The sequence below is a fragment of the Varroa jacobsoni genome, unplaced genomic scaffold (genome assembly GCF_002532875.2).
Source record: "Varroa jacobsoni isolate VJ856 unplaced genomic scaffold, vjacob_1.0 contig00121, whole genome shotgun sequence".
NCBI lineage: Eukaryota > Metazoa > Arthropoda > Arachnida > Mesostigmata > Varroidae > Varroa > Varroa jacobsoni.
Genome location: NW_019214411.1, coordinates 155,616 through 178,493, shown reverse-complemented (window position 1 = coordinate 178,493; position 22,878 = coordinate 155,616). Strand labels below are relative to the sequence as shown.

Here is a 22,878-nt window from a genome sequence, read left to right as displayed (position 1 = left end):
ATCCCCCCACTGCTGTCGCCGCCTGATAGAAGAGTGCTGCCTCTATTTGAAAGGCGATAACCTCTTCTCCAGTCACCACTATCACCAGTAACCTAAACCAACTGTAACTCTCTCGATTGTTTGAGTGTACACATGACCGCTGACCAGAGCATTGTCTCGCCACCGGCCTCAGGTCCTACCAGCATACATTTGTGGTATATATGGTGGCTAAAGCTTACAGAGTAGGGAAAACTGGTCATGAGCGCATATTCAAGTTAGTAACGGAGTCACTTCTAAAGGCAAACCGATGATGGAGACATAAACGACACTTGGCGTCTCATTGCTGCACGCAAGCTTAAGCCAGTCAGTTGTAAGTGGGTTACTCTGAAAACGTTAGCTTGACTGTTTTTGTTCTTCACATTATGTTTTACTAAACTATTGGACGAATGTCTTACGCATTGTTACTATTAGTTTACCTGTTTATTATACTGACTGCTGTTTATGACGCTAGGAGTCCATTATGACGATAGACAGCCCGTACGCATGTGGCCTTGGCCGCTGGCACCCTCGATGGCTGCAAAAGTTTTCCCACCCGGCGATTTATATGATCTTCTTTTCGGCACTCGGAATACTTCAAGGTGCCTACTATTCATACTTTGTTGGCATTAGCAACACCCTGGAAAAACGCTTTGCCTTCAGCTCCTCAACGGGTTCAGTGGTCAACATGGCGGACAATCTCGGACCGATTAGTAAGTAAAATAGTTTTTTCTTGTCCAGTTATAAACGAACGTTTGTTTTCCCAGTATTTTGTAGAATGGTCAGAGTTGTGCAGTCTCCTCAACGAACATTCATATTTTTTACTAAAATGTTACTGCAGTATAATTAATATTTATCGCATTCGTGGTCAAAGTGTCTATCATTAACTGCGCGTTCTTTTGCTTTCATTGTGCAATCATTACCTATTGGTTATGCTTTGGCAAGCATAACCAATAGGTAATGATAGATGGTTCTCGTCTACTGTTTTACTGACTTACTGACCCATTGATTAACTAACAGTTTTTCTACTGTGGTTGCTGACGGTATTGCAGTGTTCAGTGCTCTCATCGGATATTTAAGTTCTCGAGGTCATAGACCTCGTTGGGCCGCAGGCGCGATGGTCGTAGCAGGCATTTCTAGCTTTCTGGGTGCACTGCCGTACTTTCTTTATGGGCCCGACAATGACTACTTCGACGAAGAGACCAATATGGTTATTGAGCCAACCTCTGACGATATTGACTTTTGTAACGAAGCCGAGGTAGAATTGATGGCGCAAGAATGTGGCAGTGAGAAACTGAAGAACATTCCTTCAATCGTGCTACTCTTCTCATCGAACTTTCTTAATGGTATTGTAGCCAGTGTATACTACTCGGCGGGTACATCGTACTTAGACGACAGCGTCTCGAAAGTGCAAGCTCCAATGTATATGACCGTTACAGCATTTATGAGAGGAATCGGCCCTATATTGGGCTTTCTGCTGTCGTCTTACTGTTTATGGCGGTATGAAGATCCCCAGCATCCCCCGTCATATGATTTCGAGGATCCACGATGGATCGGTGCCTGGTGGCTTGGCTTTGCTATACTGTCATTTTTTATGACCATTTTTTCAGTTCCTTTGTTGTTTTTCCCTAAATCCATGAACCGACCGGAGTCGCAGCTGACAATTGGCCAGCGCTCGGAAAAACTAAAACACAATAATGAAAAAGTAAATGAAGCGTTGTCGCAGCCGAAAACGTGTATGCTGAACTCGAAAGCAGCCCTCAAAACAAAAACTGGATCCTGGAAAGAAATGGCTATCGAAATTTACGCTGATAGCCTTCGATTAGCCAAAAACCCCATTTATATCCTTCATCTGTGCAGTCAGGTGTTCAAGTGGTTTGGTATTATCGGTTACTTTAATTATATGCAGAAATACCTTCAAGAACAATTTCGAGTATCAGCGTCCAAAGCATCGCTCTTTGGTGGTGCTGTACCTCTGTGCGTTGCTCTCGTAACGACTTCAATAGGCGGCATCTTTTTACGGTAAGTAACGATTTCAAAACGCTGAACTCATATACGGACTAATCGTTTTAGTTGTATGTATTTCAAGATATTTTCAGACAGTCAAACGATGTTTATTAGGGGTTGCTTGATATCGCGGCTAAGGTATTTAAGTTATAAATACTTATTACCCTCAACGATTTTACTATCCAGAATGCGGTCTAGAACGGATTGCAATAGTCAGTACTAACAAAAAATAATTGATGCCAACTAAAAAAATGATTTCCCTTTGAAAATTAGAATTATTATGGTAGCGTGGCTAACATGATTCATGGTGCAGAATTGCTTCCCGGAGATTTGTTCAACAATATAAGAAAAATTGCAAAGAATGAATTTAATTTATTATTATTATACAATGTGGTATATTGTTGATACAACAGTAGTGTTTGTAGTGTTTTCGTGCTTGAACACCGACAAAAAACACTACAGGTTTGTTTTCAGAACAGTTTGTACAGCCAACTTGGGTAATTCATTTTATTAGCATGTCTTATAATGTCGCCCTAAAATCATTATAGGACGGTTTTCAAGTATGAAAGTAATTCGTAGGTAAAAGCTAAAAATCATATTCCAAGCATCACAATGCACGTTTTTCTAAATTACACAGATATGATTAGAGGTGGGTCAACAGTGTACCAGTGCATCAAAAAATGTGATTCAGTAAATCTTTAACCTTTGTCTTAGCAACACTATAAGAAATTCCCCAGAGACTGAAAAGATCTTTTCTGCTCTAAATCTCGTTAGTTGTTTTGATTCCACATAACAAAGACAACTTTGAGTTAATAAATGAAAAATGTATGAAAATGACGTATATATCACATTTTGATGTATTTGTTTGGAGCAAAATCATCATCATGGCCTACTATAAAAATTCTAAAGAATTATTGCACCGCTGAGGGTCACATAAATTTTGTTTTTAGTGTAATATAGCTTAATTTTAGACAACATGATGAAGTTTTCCTATATAGACAAATGGGACCCCATAAATCCTTACATTTGAAACAGCTGAGTCTAAGATCATTCGGACATTAAAATATAGTTGTATCATTCATAATTATGTTACAAAGGAGCTTTGCGTCGATAAAACGAGGCGTGCTGTTGTTGATGACATAAAAAGAATACTACTACCTTCAGCCTTACCAGTGATGACCCAAGCACCGCGAGTAATGTGCAAACATTTTATTGACAGGTATGTGAAACCAAAGCCGAAAACACTGACACTGCTGATGTTTATCTGTGAAGTTGTCACGGTCATCCTGTTGGCGTCACTCATATTCTATAGTTGCGAACCCCCTGATTATACAATGGGTCCTAAAAATGCCGAATCGATGGACGATATGATTAACACGTGTAACGCTAACTGTCATTGCTCCACTGAGATTTTCCACCCCGTTTGCATCGGTTCCACAACCTATTTTTCCCCGTGCTGGGCTGGATGTCGTACAAATAGTTTGCTTACGAATACATCCGACCCTACAATAGATGTAAGTACTAACTTTCTGTTTTGTTTTTATTAATGACTGAATGAAGAATATGTGCATGTTGGAGTTTAATACCTTAGCGAATGCTTGTACCATCTAACAATTACACTCAAGGGCACCGTATGAGATTTTTAGAATTTATGATATCGGCGGTAAAATTTACCTAGGTTTGATCAATTACAATTCATTGAAATTAGGTTCACTTGTGGTTCACTAACTCTAAATGCAGGAAAATTATTATTTCGAGAAAAAGTTTAACAACAAACGTTCAGACACGATGACGTGCCGTCATAAAGTATTGCACATTTGCAATGCGCGACTGCGCAATGAAATCTAAATTTAAAAGTTAGACTTCAATGTCTTAATGCCCACCGACACTAAAGAGGCGAAAGGTCTATCAGCTCTTCCAAATTATTGATCAACTTGTTTTGATTGGTCAATCAAACGAACAACTTTATATATTTCGTCCCTTTTTACTACGACAAGCTTTGTCGTCGTAAAAAAGTAAGTCGCTCAACTAAAAATGAACTAGCGTTGTCTACGCGCTTCTATAAAGCATGTTTTGGATCCCAATTAATTATTACGAAACAAGTCAAATATCTGTTGCTCGTCATGGCGCAGTGGTAGAATGTTTACCTGTAGATTTGAATCTGGGCGTAGACAAGCACACATTGATGCTTCAGTAAGGACCCGAACATCAATCGGAAAAGCGATAAGTCGAGACTCCTTCTCCTGCTCCGTCATCCAGAGTGCCTATATTTAATCTAACTCGTCGTACAAATTACGGCTGAGGGCCAGTTTAGGAAAAGTTACGCTGGGTCACGTTTAGCACTGCGCATTAAACAGAGAGTATATCCGGAGATAAAAATTTTATTAGTACTATTATTCTTATTTGTTTGTCGTCTATTTTGGTGAATATTAACAGGCAATATGTGGTTTTAAAGCCCCAAACATAATTCGAAGTGAGAATTAGTTTTCTTTTTAATAGAAAAAGCATAGCTATTTATAAATGTATGTAAAAGCAGCTATATGATAACATCGCTACTATTCGTTTAGCTTTACCAGAGGTTAGAACAAAGCCAAGGAATAGATCTGCTGAACCGAACTGTTGCTTCTGCTGCCCAGTCATTAGTCTGTAATAAACCCACCAGTTACAAGCATGATAGGAAAATTATGGTAAATATTAAAGGCTCAATGAGCCTTGTGTCCGCTTCAGGTGCACGCCTACACTAAACATATGACCTTTCCCAAATTCAGATATGTGCATGTGTTCTAATGAATCACATTAATGGTCCATCTGCAATTTCAGCGCTACGAGAATTGCGAATGTGCCAAGTATCTGGTGAAGAGTCAGCCGTTTCAACACTCGCTTGATGCTGTCGAGGGTCGCTGCAATGAAGAGACTCCGGAATGCACGCGACAGTTTACATTATACGTGGTGACACTTACCTTAATGTACTGTCTAGCATTTCTGCTTCAGGTCGCTCACATATTACTACCCATGCGGTGTGTCGAGAGACGCGACAAGACCTTTGCTCTCGCGGTCTTTGAGGGCGTCTGCTGCCTATTCGGTAAGTGCCGACTTGGTCATGAATTGTATGTAGAACATTATCTACAATACTTGCTTGGCTTACAGTCATATCACACAAATCAGTTGATTACCAGCCTCCGACTTCTACATGGATATCTGCGCATTTAGCATCTTACCACTTGTTTTTATTATTTGACTTTGGCTCTATAGAAGAGAGCCTATGAATAGTACGATAACATTTTATTGTATAATTTTCGTGTGCAAAACGAACCTTTTTTCAAAAATGTTAATCGAAATATACACTAAGGTCTACTCTACGGATTTTCCGACTGCATGTCTTGATAGTTGAGCATACGAGAAAAATGTTGTAAACAATGGATTGAAGCGTTACGTTAAGTACTAGTCATTCGAGAGAGTCATCCAGAGAACGCGAAAATGTTTGAAAGTATATAATCTATTGGACATTGAATTAAAATTATTAATGGTAAAAGGAGCTCTATACGCTATATTTAGTTTAGCAGACGAAACATGAGCACTTGTAGTCTAAAGTTAACTAATATGGCAGGCACCTACCAGCAGTTAGCCCGTCTCTTCATCCTTTTACCCTTCTGCGGTCTTCACATAGGAATATTTCAATAATTTTGTTACCTTGGTAGCGTTCTCCTATTAATGAATTTCCTTGGTCGAACTTCAACTATAGCTAAATTGCATACCTAAAGCTTATTTGCTTTTCGGCTGCAATTTTGCACTGTTTCCATTGGAACGACGAAGACAACGAAATGGTATCTGTTTGATAATCCTTTCGATGCTCCTCTCGTAATGGCAACCCTTTTTCCATGCTTAGACTGTTTCGAGAAAACAGCTAAGTTCGAAGCAGCTTGTGTTCCAGACAGACATATCGATTTTTAGTTCGATATACATAACTTGTCTCTGAAAGCTAGCACCTCTGCTAAGGACTTATCATGTGACCTTCAATCATGTCGTACAATAGAATACGACAAATTTTGCAGAAAAAAATGCATAGGATTTCTGAATCTCTGCAATATTTACTTTCATATAAATCGATTATTTCATTACTCCTGTTTTTTTTTCTCTGTAAATTATGTCGACGCAGCATTCGTGCCTTATCCGTTCGCCTACAGTTTCGTCATCGATCAGTCATGCATTCTATGGGAAGAGAGCTGTCACCAACGAGGCAACTGCTGGATTTACGACTTATCAGCGCTAAATGGCCGCTTGCATGGGATGCCTGTAATAACCTGCGCTATTAATTGCCTTTGTATCTATGGAATTTATCTGTTCGCCAATGAGACACGATTAGCTAGATTTTACGAAGATGATGATGATGATCGCGATAGTGAGGACCGCGACATGCATCAGCAAAGGACCGAAGAACGAGGAGCACTGAAAGCTGATAGCTTTGTACCGGAAGTGCCCTTAGTTTAGCTTCACCTTCAACAAGAGCCTCCATTTTTATCAGAACGAACGAAGAAAAGGCAATAATGATTCTATCAGTAGGTTAACAATACTCGCAAAAATAATTAAAATTATATGTTTGTCGAAGTCCTAAAGGTTATAATAGACCTGTTTGTAAATAATATTAGCTGTAAAAAGAGATAAGTTGACTGTATACAGGGATATATGTAAAATCCACTGTTAATAAATAACTATCTTAACAATGATAACGTTATTACCTACAGTAGGGCTCTGTTATGTATAGTGTCGCCATAAGATGCTATGGCAGTACCACCAAAACCGCTGAGGTGTATTATATATATTATGTACAAATGGTGAACAATATGCTATAAATATAGTGTAATTTTTTATTAAATAAACACTACACGTGTTGAATGTATCTTGTCCAAAACCTAACTGCTTTCATTCGGATGCCACATAGATGCTTGCGGCTAATATATCTTATAACATATATCGTGTACAGAGCAAACTGTAGCTTAAAGGACACTGAATAATGGGTTTCGTTTTCAGTGTCGACATTGATCGTATTGACCAAAGAACACGTGTCGTTGTTTCTATTGTCACACTTCGTCGATCTTTATAGTGGTGCTTTGCAACTTTCTCGTAAAGATCAGTTGTGTATGCATAATTTTGCCAGCGCTCTGAATGTCTAGATTGGCCTCTACCTGGGTGCATTCTTGTATGGATGTTTACACATTTAGGAGAGATTCTTCCCTTGCTATTTCTAGCTCCTGACTGAGTCGTAAAACCTTGCGCTTGAGGAATGTGTTGTATTTTTTGAGGTAACGAATCATGTCTGATTGTTTCTCCACAATGTCTTCCAGAGGTCCGTTGTCCCTACTCAAGCACAAAGGTATTCATTAGTGAAGACTCGTAACGATCCACTCTCTGGGATAACATAATCACTCCCTAAAAGTCTTATACACGCCATAGAACATCCTGATGACAAGCTTATTTCTATGGTTTGTTTATCCCAGCAATGAAATGATTGTCACAATACGGAACATTATGTATTTGAGAAACGAGTTGCATTGAATTTTTAATAACCTAAGCATTTACATTAATTTTCAACCTACTTAGCTTCTATAAGTACTTTTGGTAAAACGAAAATAAGTTAACTTTGCTTTTTACCGATATCCAATTTCCGCGCTAGTTTGTGCTTGTAGAATGCTCGTGATGAAATCTTGAGGTTCAATTTCCGGTTGAAGTTTGTTACGGTGAAACTCGCAACTTAATTCTATGAATATTGCAAAAAAAAAACGAAAAAATGTAAAGGCCGAGGTACAATCTGTCGACGCACAGTATAAAGGCGTTCTTTAATAGTAAAACCCGTTATGGGAGAGAAAATATTTTGTTAAAGGCCGTGGTGTATTGTGAACCGCTGTTCTAGAAGAAGAGACCTAAATAAACAGGACAGAGTCTGCACTTTTACGGTTGATATGAACAATTATATACATTTCTAGAATCTAATAATCAAACGTCATTATACAGCTAAGTGCTTTTATTGAACTACGTCCTACAAAGGCAAATTAAACAGGCGTCTACCTACTTAAATAGTACATGAGTACAGGAACGATGATTATTGTTTCCAAAGTGATGATTGCCTGCAGGTAGATATATGATGCTATGTTGGGAGGGCATCGAAGACGATCCACGCAGTAATCTGCGATCAACACGCTCACGATAAGCATCATAATTGTACCTGACGTAACAAGCACAAACGCAAAAGAGATTCCGTCATAAAAATGGTTAGATTAATTAAACTAATTCATGTTTTCTTTGAACTTGATAATCATCGTATCTCTATAAGTTTCTATAAGCACAAAGTTTTAAGTTAATATGTGCTAATTTCGCTTGCCAACAAAACACGACAGCTAGAAAAACAGCCATTTAGTTATGTTCACTTTTAAACAGCCTTTATAGCTTACCTTCTTTCTCTATGCGCCATAGTTGTGTACAGCATAGTAGTACACTTTCTATGAATTTACCATGAATGGGCTAAGTGGGCAGCAACGAAAACGAGTGTCATGTTTAGAAAATGGGTTTTTCATTGCGGCCTACAAAAGGACCCAGCACGTAAATGGGGCTGTGACGAAGCTCCAATGAGATTCGCCATCCGTTGGCTTCTTGACATATTTGAAAGAAAAATTTAGTTTCACATAGGACTAAGCATGGTGGTGCTCGTATAGTTAAAACGGACGAAAACATCGATTCTGTCTGACGTAGTGTTTATAGAAGCTCAGGGTGGTTCGCAAACCTCCGTATCGAAAGCCGAAGTCTTTGCGCGCTTACAAGATTCACGCAACAAAAATGCTGAAATCTAAAAATCTTTAACAGAGTTGGCTCCCTAATTGTTGGACAGGTTAAAACGAGAGAACGAATTTTACAAAAAACTTGTCTTCAGTAATGAGGCATATTTTTATATGATGGGCCATCTGACCAAAGAAAATTATCGTCTATAACGGACAGAGAACCCCTGCATAATCGATGGTAGGTGCAACAACTGGATCGGAAATATTACTAGTCGCCTTTCTTCGAAAAAAGCTATGACCCCTGTTTGATATTAGGAAATGACCTTAGATTTTTTGTACGCCCAAGTCATTGAAAAATCTTTTCAGGACTTGTGGTCGCGGTTGGTCCACCTTAACCGCAGTTGATAACTAATAACGCAATTACGTTATTCAAGAATCACTTCGCAAGCGGCTGATCTTCAAGTGACGTCGGATGGCCTCCAGATCATGTGAAAAATTCTATTCGACTTCTTTTTATATGAGCACCTGAAAAGCAAAATGTATTACGGCGATCGACAAAGAGTGGAGAAAATACGTGTGCCGTCAGAGATGGGGTTAGGTAAATGCAAAAAAATGACTACGAACTGGGTAAAATGAATAACTACTATGAGGAAAACCAAGGAAGCCTTCCTTATTGACCTTGTATTTTTAAGTGAAATCTAAAATGTGTAAAGTTTGTAATAAAGAAAGATTAATGTAAATATATTTAGCTGTTTGTTCTTTTTGGCGTCATATAGAAATTGCTCCCAAAAAGTAGGCTGTCTTTCTATAGGGCCTGAAATCATGTCAGTAAATCAGTCAGAGTTATTGGCAAAAAAGACGTTATTTCAGAAAACATTTCCTACCTGAGCTCATTAGGTTAAGAGTAATTCTCCGCAGATTTTTCGATTTCTGATAAAAGTCAATGAATCCATAACACGATAGGAGCGTGTGCTGTTTGCGGAGGTAAGCGTCTAGAATGTATGAAAGCGCCCACACAACACAGTGAAGATAGACAATGAGGGAGTATACAGCCATGGGAAGATGCGGCACGTAGGGGAGCACAAATGATAACACAAGCAAGCCCACCTATAAATAGAGGCAGACAAATTTACAGTAAAACCAAGCATCGAGGTTAGTGATTTTATTTTATAATAAAATTATCCACTTGGCATGCTGAAAAATCCGTCAGGAGCTAGAGGTCGAAAAGCAATCAATAGCATACGCAAAGTAGGCATGATAATATACTAAGTACAACATAACACAACGGTTATCAAACTTGTTTATTATACGTTTAGGCATATGTGATCTCTGAGTTTATACAAATATACTTTATAAAACCCTAGATAAAGAATTCACTAGGTATTGCTCCTAAGTATCAAAAATATCAGTTAAATATTAACAGCAATAGTCTATAGTGAAAGGTACCACAAACCATATAAATAATTTGAAAAGAAATGACAGCGCTAGTCTCTACGCGATTATCTGGGGGGTCGAGGGCGGCACATAAGCGCGCTGCGTCGTTGTCTACATCTTCCACCGCATTGAAAGCGATTTCATTGTCACCTGAGGCTGCTTGCTCTGGCAACGATTGGCCCTGTAATAACACAAAATAGACAAGTAAACCTTAGTTACTGTAAAATATAATTAGAATAATTTCTTATAGCCTTGATACTGTCAGCGTCATTGCAAACAGTCTTATTTTATTTTTACTCGTTGTAGATACGTGTTAGACTTACCGCGCGATAGTTGTGTGTGTGTGTGTACGTATTCACGCTATCAAGGAATAGGCAAGTAGAAATTAGAGAATGTTTAGAAAAATGTTTTATAAAAAAGAAACTGACGACAAGTCGCTCATGGAAAATGGTACCTTATTATAAGTGGCAGAATTATTAAGCGCTCCAGAAATATAAAAACGTACCAAATCTATAGTGTATTTTGCCAAAAATTGCGGGTAGCGATTCTTCAAATAGATGATCATTTAGAATAAATATAGGCCTCGAATTACCTTTATTTTAATAACAATGTGCTAAAACTTATTATGGCTATATAGCACTCGCAGGTCTGTAACGCAAGAGGGACATGACTGGTGCGTGAACAAGTTTTGCAAACCCAATCCGGCAGGATCTCTGTTAGTGGGAGCATTTCCTTGAGAGTATGTTGACGATAATCGGTTTTTTGACACAGTGATAAAAGACAAAGCTATTCAAAAAATCCGATAAGAGTAGTCCGTGGTCAAATATGTAGTGGTGAGGCTAAGTGCGAGTTTAAATGATATTTAGTTATACAGTGAGTTCATATTAAAAACCCTTTCCAACAATATTACCTTACGTCCGCGCTTAGACTATTTTGTTAAGATCAGTGTGCGCCTTTGTCCCACCTATACAGTATGAAAAAATTGTGCCTAAAGAATCAGTTGCTACCCAAAAGCAATAAAATAAATCTTTGGTCAACAGCTAGATTTAGATTTCTGCGAGTTATGCTGAATTTATTAGCGCGCACTTATTTCTGTTTTTGGTATCTAAAGAAAACTGGTCAGTTTTCTGCATAAATGTATCTTATACATTCGTTCACTATATATAAGTAATTTGCCTAGCAGGGCGTCAACATACCAGTAAAGTCGCTATGCCAGATACTAGAAATAATATTGGCACAAAAATGTCACGCACCCAAAACATTTCGGCTGAGTCTTTCTTCACTGCGATTTTATTAGTTTCGTCCTCAACATAAACTGTCATATGAATTGCACCACGATGCTGACCGTGTTATCTAAAGAATATAGTTTTATCTAGCAAATTGTGTACAACCAGTTGTTAAGAGGTCGTTACGATATAGGCCCGGCGCCCAATCGATGGCTGAAAAGACACAGCAGTATACTCACTCAGCAATAATTAACTGAACACAAAAATGCAGATAATTCATTTGAATTTCGAAGTTACTAGGCTTAATTACTCACAGACAGATAATCTGCATGAATAAAAAATGTTTACTTCAGCCAGATGAGAAAGCTTTAATTTGTAACTGACGATCCAATTTCCGGTGGCTAAATTGCGGTTTTATTAATTTCATATTTACACTATATATCAAAAATTAAAAAAACTGTAATAATCTTGTTGCGTATCTCTAATAAATGTAGTTAGTTGTTTCTGTACGCATTTGCCGATTGCTTACAAGCAAAAACAGAAAAGCTCTTGAGATTGAGATTGTTGCAAAATTGTTGAAATTTCTATTACACTGTTCATGTTATTAGTCAAACAGACACTTATTACTCAGCTCATCAAAACCATTAAACATAAATTCGTATAATTCCTGCTTAGTAGCAAACTAACAGAAAAAGGAACAGTATTTCGAACTCAGATGGCGCAACAAACGAAAAAAAACCTTTTCTATCATGAACCGCAATTCGAAACGTAACTGCTTTTGTTCGTCATTACAGTTTTCGGCAACAGCACGTACATTGATTTACCATCACAGTAGTGATGTTAAATGATAGAGACATGCTTTTCTGTGTGCGGAGTTTTCATACGTCTAATCACTAGAAGGCTGAAGATTTTTTCTTATTCTTTTGTATTTGTGTGACCTGACGGACACATAGTAGATCATCTTTGTTCAGCTTGACTTACGGACCATAGTGTACAAACTACACAAACAGAGTAAACGAATTCATTGCGCACAGTTGGTTGTATTATGGCAAATATATATTAGGATACATTGCTGTTAGGGGAAAAGCGTAGTTAATTATACCTGGATCACTGAAAGCCGTATGCTGTCAAGAAGTCATCTTTAAATATTCTAAAGGCATTATTAATAAAACCAGTATAATAGGTGAGCTAGATGAATGAGAAGAACCACGACAACATGATTACAATTCGGTAGAATGATAGAGCGAAAGAGGCTGATACATATATTTGTGAATCTTTGGACATCGTGCAACGTGGGGCAATGAGCAAGTGTTTAATTAAAATTGCAGTTTTTAAAGCATTAAGTATTAGCACGAAGCGTGTATTGCCAAAAATAACATTTTTACTTACTAAAACACACCGAAAAGGTTGACGTTTCATTGGTGTTATCATTTTCTTAAGTCCAGTGATATTCGTTTACCGTTTTTTTTTTGCTCTGCGATCCTGTCGTTTGATTTGGATGTTAACAAATTTGACTTGATCATTACGGACTTGTATTTGATTAATTTTTCTATAATTTTTATTTGTTTTTCTGAACTTTTTTACCCGTATTCAAATGCCTTCCGTGATCAGCTGCAGCCAAGGGATGATCATCGGTAATCCTCGTAAGAACACAGAATCTTAACACTAAAAGTAAAATGCAGTAAATCCATAATTATCCTCCATCAGACTCAAAGATAGAATGACGCTATGACGGAGATATGCCGGTGCTAACAAAAACCGCTGACATGTTTTCCTATAAAATCAATAAAAAATTAATTTTTATTTTTTCAGGAATTAAGCCTCAACATAAAACCTACCTAATAGAAGCTGTTATCACGACAGAGACTTCCCGGAAATATAACTTGACAATAAAATTACATTCAGTTGCATTTCGAGCAGTGTAATAAAACAAGCAATCTTGCGTCTTCTTTAAGTCCAAACGTTTTAGACGCTTTTAATTAAATAGATAGGTTAAAGCGCCTGAAATACTTTACCATGCCTTCAAGGTGTAAACAACAATGAGAAAAACTAGGTACCAAATAATGTAAAACGAATGATAAAAATATCATTGCGGCGTTACCCATTTTTCTAAAGTGGTACCCTGTTAGATCCTTATGATTCGTCTGCTATTCCCGAAATTATGAACTGAACAGTCTAAAAAACTCTGACAACCATTTATTTCTATGTGAAAAGAATCAATCGATGTTTGCCTTGCCTCCACAGTCCTTCTTGGGTTCTTTAAGAGCTTACCGAGAAGTTGTCGTATCCATCGATTCTGGCCATAACAAGCTAGTCGAGAACAATTTAGACTTTCAGGGGCGGGGTATTAGATCTCCAGTCATTTAACGCTGAGCTAACACAGAGGCTTATCAAAAAAAGTTTGTCCTGATCTGATATTTTGAGCAAAACTGAATACAGTTGAAAAAGTAGCATTGGACACGGTACGATCTAGTCCACTCGGTTAGTCGGCTCATCCAAAACGTAGTACCGCACGACAGTCATCTTTTAATGTTACACGCACCATCAGCTGTTCGGTAAGCAGAGCGCCTCTAGGTTGAAATTTAAGCTGTCATGTGCGGAGGAAGCCGTTTGTTGCCGCCATACCGATCGATCGGTAAACCGCTTTTGAAACGAGCGACCATTTCCCGCATTTTAAGTTTTATTCAATTTAATAACTCTAAGCAGGTGCACAGATATATATATATGTATAAAGTTAAACTCTTCCTTGCTTATTGCCAGTGAAGTGTGGAGCCTCGCCTCGAGTAGTTGTACGATTATCTGCATTACTATAATAATGTAATGCAATAATGCATTACTATTGTCTTTTTACAAAGACATGCATCTACTGTTACCTTTCTTGTTTTATTTCGACTTTTCAATGACGCTCTATTTTAAACCCTTATATGCAGTTTGCAAAGAAAGTCGATAGTGTGTAGTTCAAATTAAGTCCCCATTGGTATCCGTTTTCGTTTATTTATAATTTATATGAACTTTTTTTCTCTAATTCTGTCTTCTGATGTTTATTCGCTGGGTTTATTACATGCTTTATTGTGAATACGAGCAAACACTTGCGGGCACTCTTATCTAAGTTCTTTTGTAATACGCTCATAACTTAATTTCTCTCAGAGAATTGAGCTCGGTTCTTCTAATATCGTGTAATAATGTAATATTAGTTGCTGTTTTTAAGGTAATCTCGTTAACTGAAAGGTATATACATTTAATCATATCACTTTGCAAATGTATAAGGCTTGTGGTGAGTCATGGGTAAACCTTTGCGACACGTTGTAAACTTTTTGAATTTGTGTTTCATCAAAAAAATTGTATTGCCCTTAGGTCTCGTCAACTCAACCACTGAATCTCCTTACTCTTCTTCTAGAGGGTCCTTCTAGAACACGGCACATCAGCGCATTTTCACCCAATCTATTACAAATGACATCACGATTGACCTTTTTCCGACATTTTATATAAATTCAACATCGCATAAAATCGTTGCTTGTATCCTTCAAGAACGGTAAGATCACATAATCGTGATAGCGATGGGCGTCGTACTCGACTGGCATGAGCGCGTTAACAGTGAAACCGTATGGGATTTATTAATGCAATATACACATATACACTACACGTGAACTTCTAATAAGCGTCAAGTTGCATAACGTGAGCACCGACTAGCCACATGTATACTCTACTCAACAAGGCTTAATGTACATGAACTATGAAAAACAAATTTCGAGATCTTTAATTATCAAATTTGTTGAAAAGATAGTTCCCATGGTTGTGTTTCTCTGCAGATTTTTTAAACCCAAGTGCGCTGCTTCAAACCCATGTCACATCACTTTTAAATCCACAAGTCAGGAGTTGTGTAAGAGTTTTCGTAGCACTTCGGAGACCGTTTTACTCGTCAAAGGTCGTATATGTAACATCATCCCCGTGTGCTGCAAGTTTATAGGGCCAGACAATTTGTGTTTTACCTCATCAATAAACAACGTGAATAAGAGGTTTCCCAGACCCGTACGATGTAACTCTTTTAATATACAACACTAGTATCAACAGAACAAGATCTTTTCGAAAACACGTTCTAAGTTCACGATTTCTTTTATTCGTTTTGCGACTATGCCAATCATCATGTTACTCGACATAGCACTAGACGAAATTTTTCTCGTGCTCCTTGGGTGAGTTGTCTCTTCCGCTTTGGGTACCCGGAAAATCCACGCCTTTTGATACTTGATAATTTCGTTGTGGTCAACATTTTTAGAGTTCAACTTATTTATTACTGGATCATTGTCTGTTTAAAAAAAAAACAAAAAGTATTCGATAGTATGGGACCCGATTGGATGGCTACTTCTATTGTACACATTCGTTCTTCTGAGCATGAAACTAAATCAATGAGAGTTTCACTTATAGGATAGTTGACCGACTGTTGCATGTGGTTTAGCAACGAAGTTCTAGGAAATGTTTTTTTTCTGTATGTGCTAAAATCAGTTGTTACGATCAACGTTGTCGCTTACACAGGTCATTATGGATACGATTTATACGTCTAACTATTGCTAGTTCTATAAGTTATCCCCTGCAATCTAAGGAAGGGAAAGTTTGTGTGGCATGCTTTTTGGATATGCTTAGATTTCGATAGTACGTCGTATCGAAGGCCATCGCCCATTTGCGCTCTAATGGAATCCAAATCGGAAGCGATTAAAGAATTATATATCCATGTAGTCCGCACACTCGAACCCCCATGTAGTTACATATTTAATGTAGGGATTGTAACTCGTGATCAGAAAAATGCGATCCAGCTTTCCTATTTCCCACAAATTATGAGTATTATTTTCCATTAGTCCATAATTATCGCCTTCCAGTAATCGCCACCATGGGTTTAAATACAAACAAATACTAGCATGTTTTTATATCTAGAGGTAATAAATGTGCATATTATTCACTTATCATATTAGATAAAAATAAAGTTTCAGTGTCTTTTACTGAACCGAACTTTCGTATCTTTTTGTTCCTGCGACAATCAGTTATTACATTATATACCACCTATCTTCCTGCGCGACCTTCTTTCATCCTCGTACCGAATGATGTATGCTATCTTGCCAGAAAACAACGGTTTTTACCTCGAAGAACTTTTTCAACCACTTTTTGAGTTCTTGACCATTGTCGAGGGTAAAGCCAGGAAGGTGATACTTAAACGGAAAAGGTGAAAATTTGTCAGCTTAAAATTCTGAGAATAAGGAGAGTGCAATAAAATCTGTCACTCATAGTCCAGGAGGACAGCTTTAACGATGTTCATCTTGTGTGGCCTCACGTTCTCATGGAGAAGAAGAGACGTAACTTCGTTTGCCGAGCCTTTTTTCTTGAAAATACGCGTTGACTTCACGCAATCAGACAACATAGCCGTGCCAATTAGTTATCTGTATCGTAGAAAGCAGTTCCCAGTGAAGTAGGCTTTTGCAATTTCGCCAAACGCAAGGTATAATATTATTTTATAAGAAGGTGGATTTGGACCCTGAGGCTGGACTTTTTGCCCACTTCGACCTCTGATCTGTGATGACATTCAGACACCACTTCTCGTCACCGGTGATAATTTTGTGTAAGAATCAAACATTGCGGCCGCGTAATGTTCGATACTGGACGAGATGTTGAGATACAGTGGTAAGTTACCATTTTTTGTTAGGTTTAGAGATTTTACGAGGTATCCAAACTCCAAATTTCTGTGTAAAGGCAAAAGATTTAATGTGATTAACATAAGTCGTATGGCTACAGTCTGTCTTTTCGTCCATACCGTTGCTGATCGGTCATTCCCTTTCGAGTCATCAAACTCAGATGATTATGCACGGTGGATAGCATCCTCCAGGTTCCGGACACCGTTTTCAAATTTGGCAAACCACTCCTGAGTAATCTTTATAGTGATAGTGTCGTCATAGTATTGAAAATGTCGAATATATTAAATACATTTTTTTTGACTGGGAACGTCAATTTTAGAAGAGTTCTGTCGAGTTGAAATTTCAGTCACAACGTATTAATTACCATGGTAGCACACTGAGCTGCAAGAGCAGAGAGAACGATACAAAGAAGAAGTGGGGGAATATGGGAAAAAGTTTCTGAAAAATACGTGAACATTTTTTTAACATGGTACATCAAATTACCTTTTTAATCATACAACTACCCTTAATTAACTAAAATTGCTTTTTCAGTTAAATTATTAAAAATAGTTTTTGACTTTCTGATCCGCTCAGCAGCCTTTGTCATACTTTTAATATTCGCAATAATGGGAATGAGGCGCTCCTCGCGGTAGGTTGTCATCAATAGTTTTCCCCCTGATCCATGAATAGAAATGAAATGATATCAAAGATATCCGAAATGCGAATATTGAGTCGCTCTGATTCTGCCTCAATTTATCGAATCCGTCCTATGAGTTATGCTTTCAATTATTTCACTGATTTCGCAGCAGATGAGTTGTTCTCCAGACGCCATTTAAGCATATCTTTCGGCTACTGTAAAGTTGTATTTGCTCTCCCACAAATTATGGCGATGTTCCGTCGGTCTTCTTCTTGCTCCAACGGTATCAAAAATACCTATGAAGTAACCGATGGCTAAGTAATGCCACTTCACAAAAAGTGGGACTGTCTTTACACGAGGTGACCACTGTATTAATAAAAACCATGAACTCGCGGTCCTGCCGACCGATAAGGATTTGCTCTCTGCAGATTTATCGGGAAGGCGGTAGGCGATACCAGTGATTATTACAAAAGAGACAATAGATATTAAAATGGTGCTTGGGAATATAATTTTATTTTCGAAACATGCTGATTCTGTGAAATCTATATATAAAAGCAGTTGGTCAGTCGCATATGTTTGCTCGCCGTTATTGATGTCTTAGGCAGTAATGCCGAATCAACTCAAGCAATTGTGTTAAAGAATATGTGGATAAAAGAATAGATATGTTAACATTTGATTCGTTCTTCCAATCCAATCCACTCGTCTTTCAATTTACTTTGGCTGACCGCTTCTTATATTCACTACAGGCAACCCTAATAGTATATGATATTATAAAATACACTTCGGATTCTGCCACACATACTTAAAAATAAAGATGGTGCTGACTTCATTTAATTTATGAAGATGTTTAACCGAAGCTCGTATCTAATACCTTTAACACCTTCTATACATGTTTCTCCTCTCTTTACCTATTCTAATGTGTTTTGAATGGCGACATTTGCAGAAATGTGTGTCTAGAGTTGCTTTCCGTAGGTTATCTTTGCGCTTCATATTCATCTGGGCAGACTTTCGGCCCGAACCTTTATTTATACTACTGTGAGTGATATTATTCCTGGTTGTCAAGTAATGTTAAAATCGAAGATCTATAGAGATTAGAATGTTATTTATCAAAATATACTCAATAAGTGCATATTAGAAGAAATATCACATAATATCCAATATAAACATCTGATAGTTATTATTTCTTAAAATATAAAAAGTAACGTTTGATGCATTATGCTATCAATCCTCTGCTATATGCAGAAATTGGTCTTAAGGCGTGTGGACATATTTTTATCAAATGCTTTGATTTTCAAATTTGTTTCTGTGCTTTTTAGTAAACTTAGATAATATTTACTCACACTGAACTTCTTTTCGAAAGGTGCTGCTAGAACTGTCTTTGAACTTATGCTGAGCGCGTTATGTAAATTTAGTGTTTTTTGAACATTTATAGGATTTGATTCGGAAAGAGATTTCGAACGCATTATTATTAGATTATACTTCCAGTTATTTTGCGCGGGTCTACACGGTTTTTCTTCGCAAGACAGCCTGACACCTAGACCACGCTGTTGTATAAGTATTTGTAAAAGCACATATTTCGATATGAGTTAGCTTACAGGAAATAAAATGGTGGCCAGAAACGACAATAGCAGCCTACAATTGCATGTATCAAAAATGAAATAAAAGTTGAAAAGATACAAGAATGAGTCAAAATTACTCTGCCAAAGTGTTATCTTACGTGCTTGACACAGTTCCGTTTTTCTATAGCACTACGGCGGTGTCAAAGATAACGGGAACTGAAATAAGCGATAAATATTGTTCTGAGCGTTCAAGCTCTTCTGAATGGGCTTTTGATCTCATCTAATGGTAGACACGCTTTGCAATTTTTCCCATCATCTGCGTGATCAATAAAAAAATAATGCGTTTACATTTGTTCAGATTGAAAGACATGGTGTTATTCAACGAGAGGAGTTCTTGTGAGGCTGATATCATTGAAAAATGCTCATATGATATCCAACAAACAAAAGTATAAACGTCGCACGAATAAATCAGAGGTGATCTGCATAGAATTTTCTGAAGAGCTTGCCTATGCATCGCAGATATCAAGAATTTGCTGGCAACTTTTATTGCTTAGCATTATTATACTCATAGATTGTATGTGGTGTAGGCTGCTTGCACCTTTATATTTACAAATAAGTTTATATAGCATTTAGCTAGATGATTGCGCAGTACACGTTTATGCGGTTTAATGTCGTGTGGGATTGATGTAAATCTGCATAGGTCAGTATAATAATACATATTACGATGTGAACCCCAAACGCAATCAGGCGAGGTGGGAAAACTAAAAGTCCAAAAAGGATGAGGTGAACTTACGACAGCGCTGTAAGGATAGTGCATGGCCAGGCTGACTTTCTCGTATGATATGAGTATTTTATGAAAGGAGGGCTGAAGTCTCTGAAGCTCCCACCATTTAGGCGCCTATTCTTTAGTGCGGAGTGTAAGAGCTACGGCAAATTTCAACAGCCTACGTCTATTTATTTGGGTATTCTTGCCGTTGTTTGCTACTGTAAAAGTCACTATACGTCAGCTTTGGTATCGACTGTTGGCCACTGGCATTAATTTCACGCCATAGTAAGATTATATGTCACCGATAGTATTAGACTGCACGTGCAACCTGGCCGCAAAATGACACCACTGAGAGAGTCCAACTAGGGTGTTCTGTGACTTCGCCACCTTATAGAGTTCTGATTGTAGAGGTAAAAATTTGTGGAGAGAACATCGGTCGTTGGTCGTTTTATAAGATTAATTTGCAGCCGATGTTTCGTGTCATAGGAGAGCGGACTCTCCTTATCATCAAACATCTTGCTACTATGCGATTACAAAATCGTTATTGGAATTATTTGGAGTTAAGCTCTAAATATGTGTATCATAGACGAATGTATCACTGAAGACAGATTCATGTGAATGGGGATCATTCTAGACCTGGGTGTAAAGAATAGTGTTTTTTACCATAATAATAATAATACTAATGATAATACAACCAACAAAGCGATCCCTCCAACGAGCCCTTCAAATACCCCAGAATCCTTCAATATTATTAATAAGTTATTTCACAACTCTAGTGTTAGTTATTCCGCCTTCCTACTTCTCGTTATTAACAATAATTACTACTAGGAACTCTCTCTCTCTCTTTCTCGCTCTATATACATATATCGGCTTGCTTAAAGAGGAAACTTAATATCCAACATATCTCGAATGCACGCTAAAAACAAGAAAAGCCCCGATGCCCCAACATGGCTCTGTCCTTGTTTAATTAATGAATCAACGCTAAACTGCTGAATAACGCCTAATAATCTATGAGAGAAATATAAAATAGACTATTCTTGTTCTTACAATAATGCTGGATTTACAAATCTCAGCTAGCAAGCAAGCATTAGCAGCACTTTGAGACATATTATTGGCAATATAACCGCGACTTACCCTCACTTTTTGTATACAAGAGAAGAGCAGTAATCTTGTTGTTATGCGCAATTCTCCTATAAAATTCACTTTAATTAATAAGCTATAAAATTAACAAAAGTTAAAATTAAATTACATAGCATACTTCGTTAACGGTGAAAACGCCGTTCGATTCGGTACAAACTTGCTGTTGGCTTTATCATAGGATGTGACTAGTTAAATGTGATGACCAGTTAAATAAAAATGCTTTATATTAATAATAAAAGCACTTACTTTTTATACGTTTTAAAGCAATTATCGTGTTAGCTATTTCTTTGGGGATATTATATATATATATATATACGTTCAAAAAGATAAGCATACGAGTAGTGGTACTCATGATTTTTGCATGTAATGGGATAAAATTGAAAAATCAAAAAAATTAACTAACTTATTAAGTGCACAAAGTTCCGTAAATGCGCATAGAGCTTTTTGTTTTTACGGAATTACGATTTCACCGATATGGTAATGCTGCTTTAATACATGAAAACGTCCGATGAATGACTGGCCATATTTCCCTTTGGCTGCAAGTGTAAAAACTCCTTTTAAGGATCTCATAACTAAACCACTAAGACTCGTTTCCTGCAGTTTCATGATACTCACAAATAATGAGTCTCTGCAAAAAATATAAGGTAGGCATTTTTACCATTACGCAAAAAATGGGCGCATGTTCAAGTATTCAGGTATCTATGTTGCACCACACTTTTTTATTCTTGATACAGATTATTAAACAAACATTAGCATATAATGCCGTAAATACGACCTCTTTCCCTTTAATATCAAACTACAACAGAAGTATTTACACCTATTCTAATGTATTATTGTTCTCTGGTTGCTTTTTGGCCACAAATGATTTTTCAAGTCTATCCTACAATGATTAACATTCTATTATAAATCCATTAAAGTATATAACCTATTTAGGTAATTATATCTGTGGCCATTCACAGCGATTACCAGATTTCCTAAAACGTTAATGATACATTTTCTTCTTTATTCGAGACGCCACTGCTGCCGGCTTGTCGTTACAACCATCCCACATTACTGTACATTTAAAGGCGGCTCGTCTGCTTGTTGACCTTTTCTACGGGTTTATATTTTACTGACGTATCTTGCTCATTCATTTTAAGTTCTTCTTGTATTCTTTCCATTGCGCGAAAAACTTTGGACTGCAGATACAACGTGCCACCTTTTGACCTGTCATTTACTTCAAAAAGGTGCTTGTAGTTTTTTTCAACCTCGACTGGGTCCATCTTCGATCCAACGTTAAGAATCTGCAGCGCCTCCTCAAGGGTCATACCTGCCTTGGCATTAGCGGCTGCACGTTCAGGCCGGTTGTGGCCCATCCTTGCAGCTGCCTGTTGGCTTGCGTTAATTTCCTGTCGAACGGCTCTAGCAAAGGCCCGTCCAACAGCCTGCGCTCCCAGGGCTATGATCTGCGCAAGGTACTTGGCCATCCGCTCGCCTCCTTGGCCAAAATTGGTCTTCCAAGAAACAACAAGAACAATGCCTTGTCCGTTTGTCTATTTGTACTACAGGAGTAACTAGCGTCTCTAACACGAATTAGAAGACAACACTACATCATCAAGTCCACCGGATGGAGCAGCGCGCTTTTGCAACCGAAAATCGAACAGTTCATACACGCAAAAGAACAACGG

General features: G+C 37.7%; 3 protein-coding genes across 4 annotated transcripts; 1 reads left to right on the top strand and 2 right to left on the bottom strand.

Moving 5' to 3' along the window:
* LOC111270782 (solute carrier organic anion transporter family member 74D) lies at window positions 1–6,931 on the top strand. Of its 2 annotated transcripts, XM_022851182.2 has the most exons (6): window positions 1–349; window positions 491–728; window positions 1,068–2,037; window positions 3,242–3,536; window positions 4,843–5,104; window positions 6,179–6,931. In XM_022851182.2, exons 2-6 carry the CDS (start codon window positions 500–502, stop codon window positions 6,508–6,510), a joined length of 2,088 nt encoding a protein of 695 aa, XP_022706917.1. In that variant the 5' UTR covers window positions 1–349; window positions 491–499; the 3' UTR covers window positions 6,511–6,931. The 2 variants fall into 2 exon arrangements, with proteins under 2 accessions (XP_022706917.1, XP_086828760.1); XM_086972634.1 differs by lacking the exon at window positions 1–349 and having other exon boundaries at window positions 367–728.
* On the bottom strand, window positions 6,865–14,007 carry LOC111270783 (transmembrane protein 192). Its single transcript, XM_022851183.2, has 6 exons — window positions 13,724–14,007; window positions 10,246–10,407; window positions 9,677–9,899; window positions 8,090–8,242; window positions 7,672–7,777; window positions 6,865–7,377 (listed from the first exon to the last, which is right to left on the bottom strand). The coding sequence occupies exons 1-6, from the start codon at window positions 13,754–13,756 to the stop codon at window positions 7,230–7,232; spliced, it is 825 nt and encodes a 274-aa protein (XP_022706918.1). The 5' UTR covers window positions 13,757–14,007; the 3' UTR covers window positions 6,865–7,229.
* A 7,886-nt stretch (window positions 14,008–21,893) lies between these two features.
* LOC111270786 (mitochondrial import inner membrane translocase subunit TIM16) lies at window positions 21,894–22,878 on the bottom strand. The gene has a single exon (XM_022851185.2). It carries the CDS (start codon window positions 22,675–22,677, stop codon window positions 22,273–22,275), a length of 405 nt encoding a protein of 134 aa, XP_022706920.1. The 5' UTR covers window positions 22,678–22,878; the 3' UTR covers window positions 21,894–22,272.

Excerpts from the sequence above, each read along its gene's own strand:
- LOC111270782 (XM_022851182.2), top strand. The coding sequence starts at position 500 with ATGACGATAGACAGCCCGTACGCATGTGGCCTTGGCCGCTGGCACCCT. Across the intron at positions 2,038-3,241 it reads ATAGGCGGCATCTTTTTACG|GTATGTGAAACCAAAGCCGA; the intron begins GTAAGTAACGAT and ends TTTTATTGACAG. Across the intron at positions 3,537-4,842 it reads CATCCGACCCTACAATAGAT|CGCTACGAGAATTGCGAATG; the intron begins GTAAGTACTAAC and ends CTGCAATTTCAG.
- LOC111270783 (XM_022851183.2), bottom strand. The coding sequence starts at position 13,756 with ATGGCCAGAATCGATGGATACGACAACTTCTCG. Across the intron at positions 8,243-9,676 it reads TCTTAACCTAATGAGCTCAG|GTACAATTATGATGCTTATC; the intron begins GTAGGAAATGTT and ends TTGTTACGTCAG. Across the intron at positions 7,378-7,671 it reads AGCGCGGAAATTGGATATCG|GGACAACGGACCTCTGGAAG; the intron begins GTAAAAAGCAAA and ends GTGCTTGAGTAG.
- LOC111270786 (XM_022851185.2), bottom strand. The coding sequence starts at position 22,677 with ATGGCCAAGTACCTTGCGCAGATCATAGCCCTGGGAGCGCAGGCTGTT.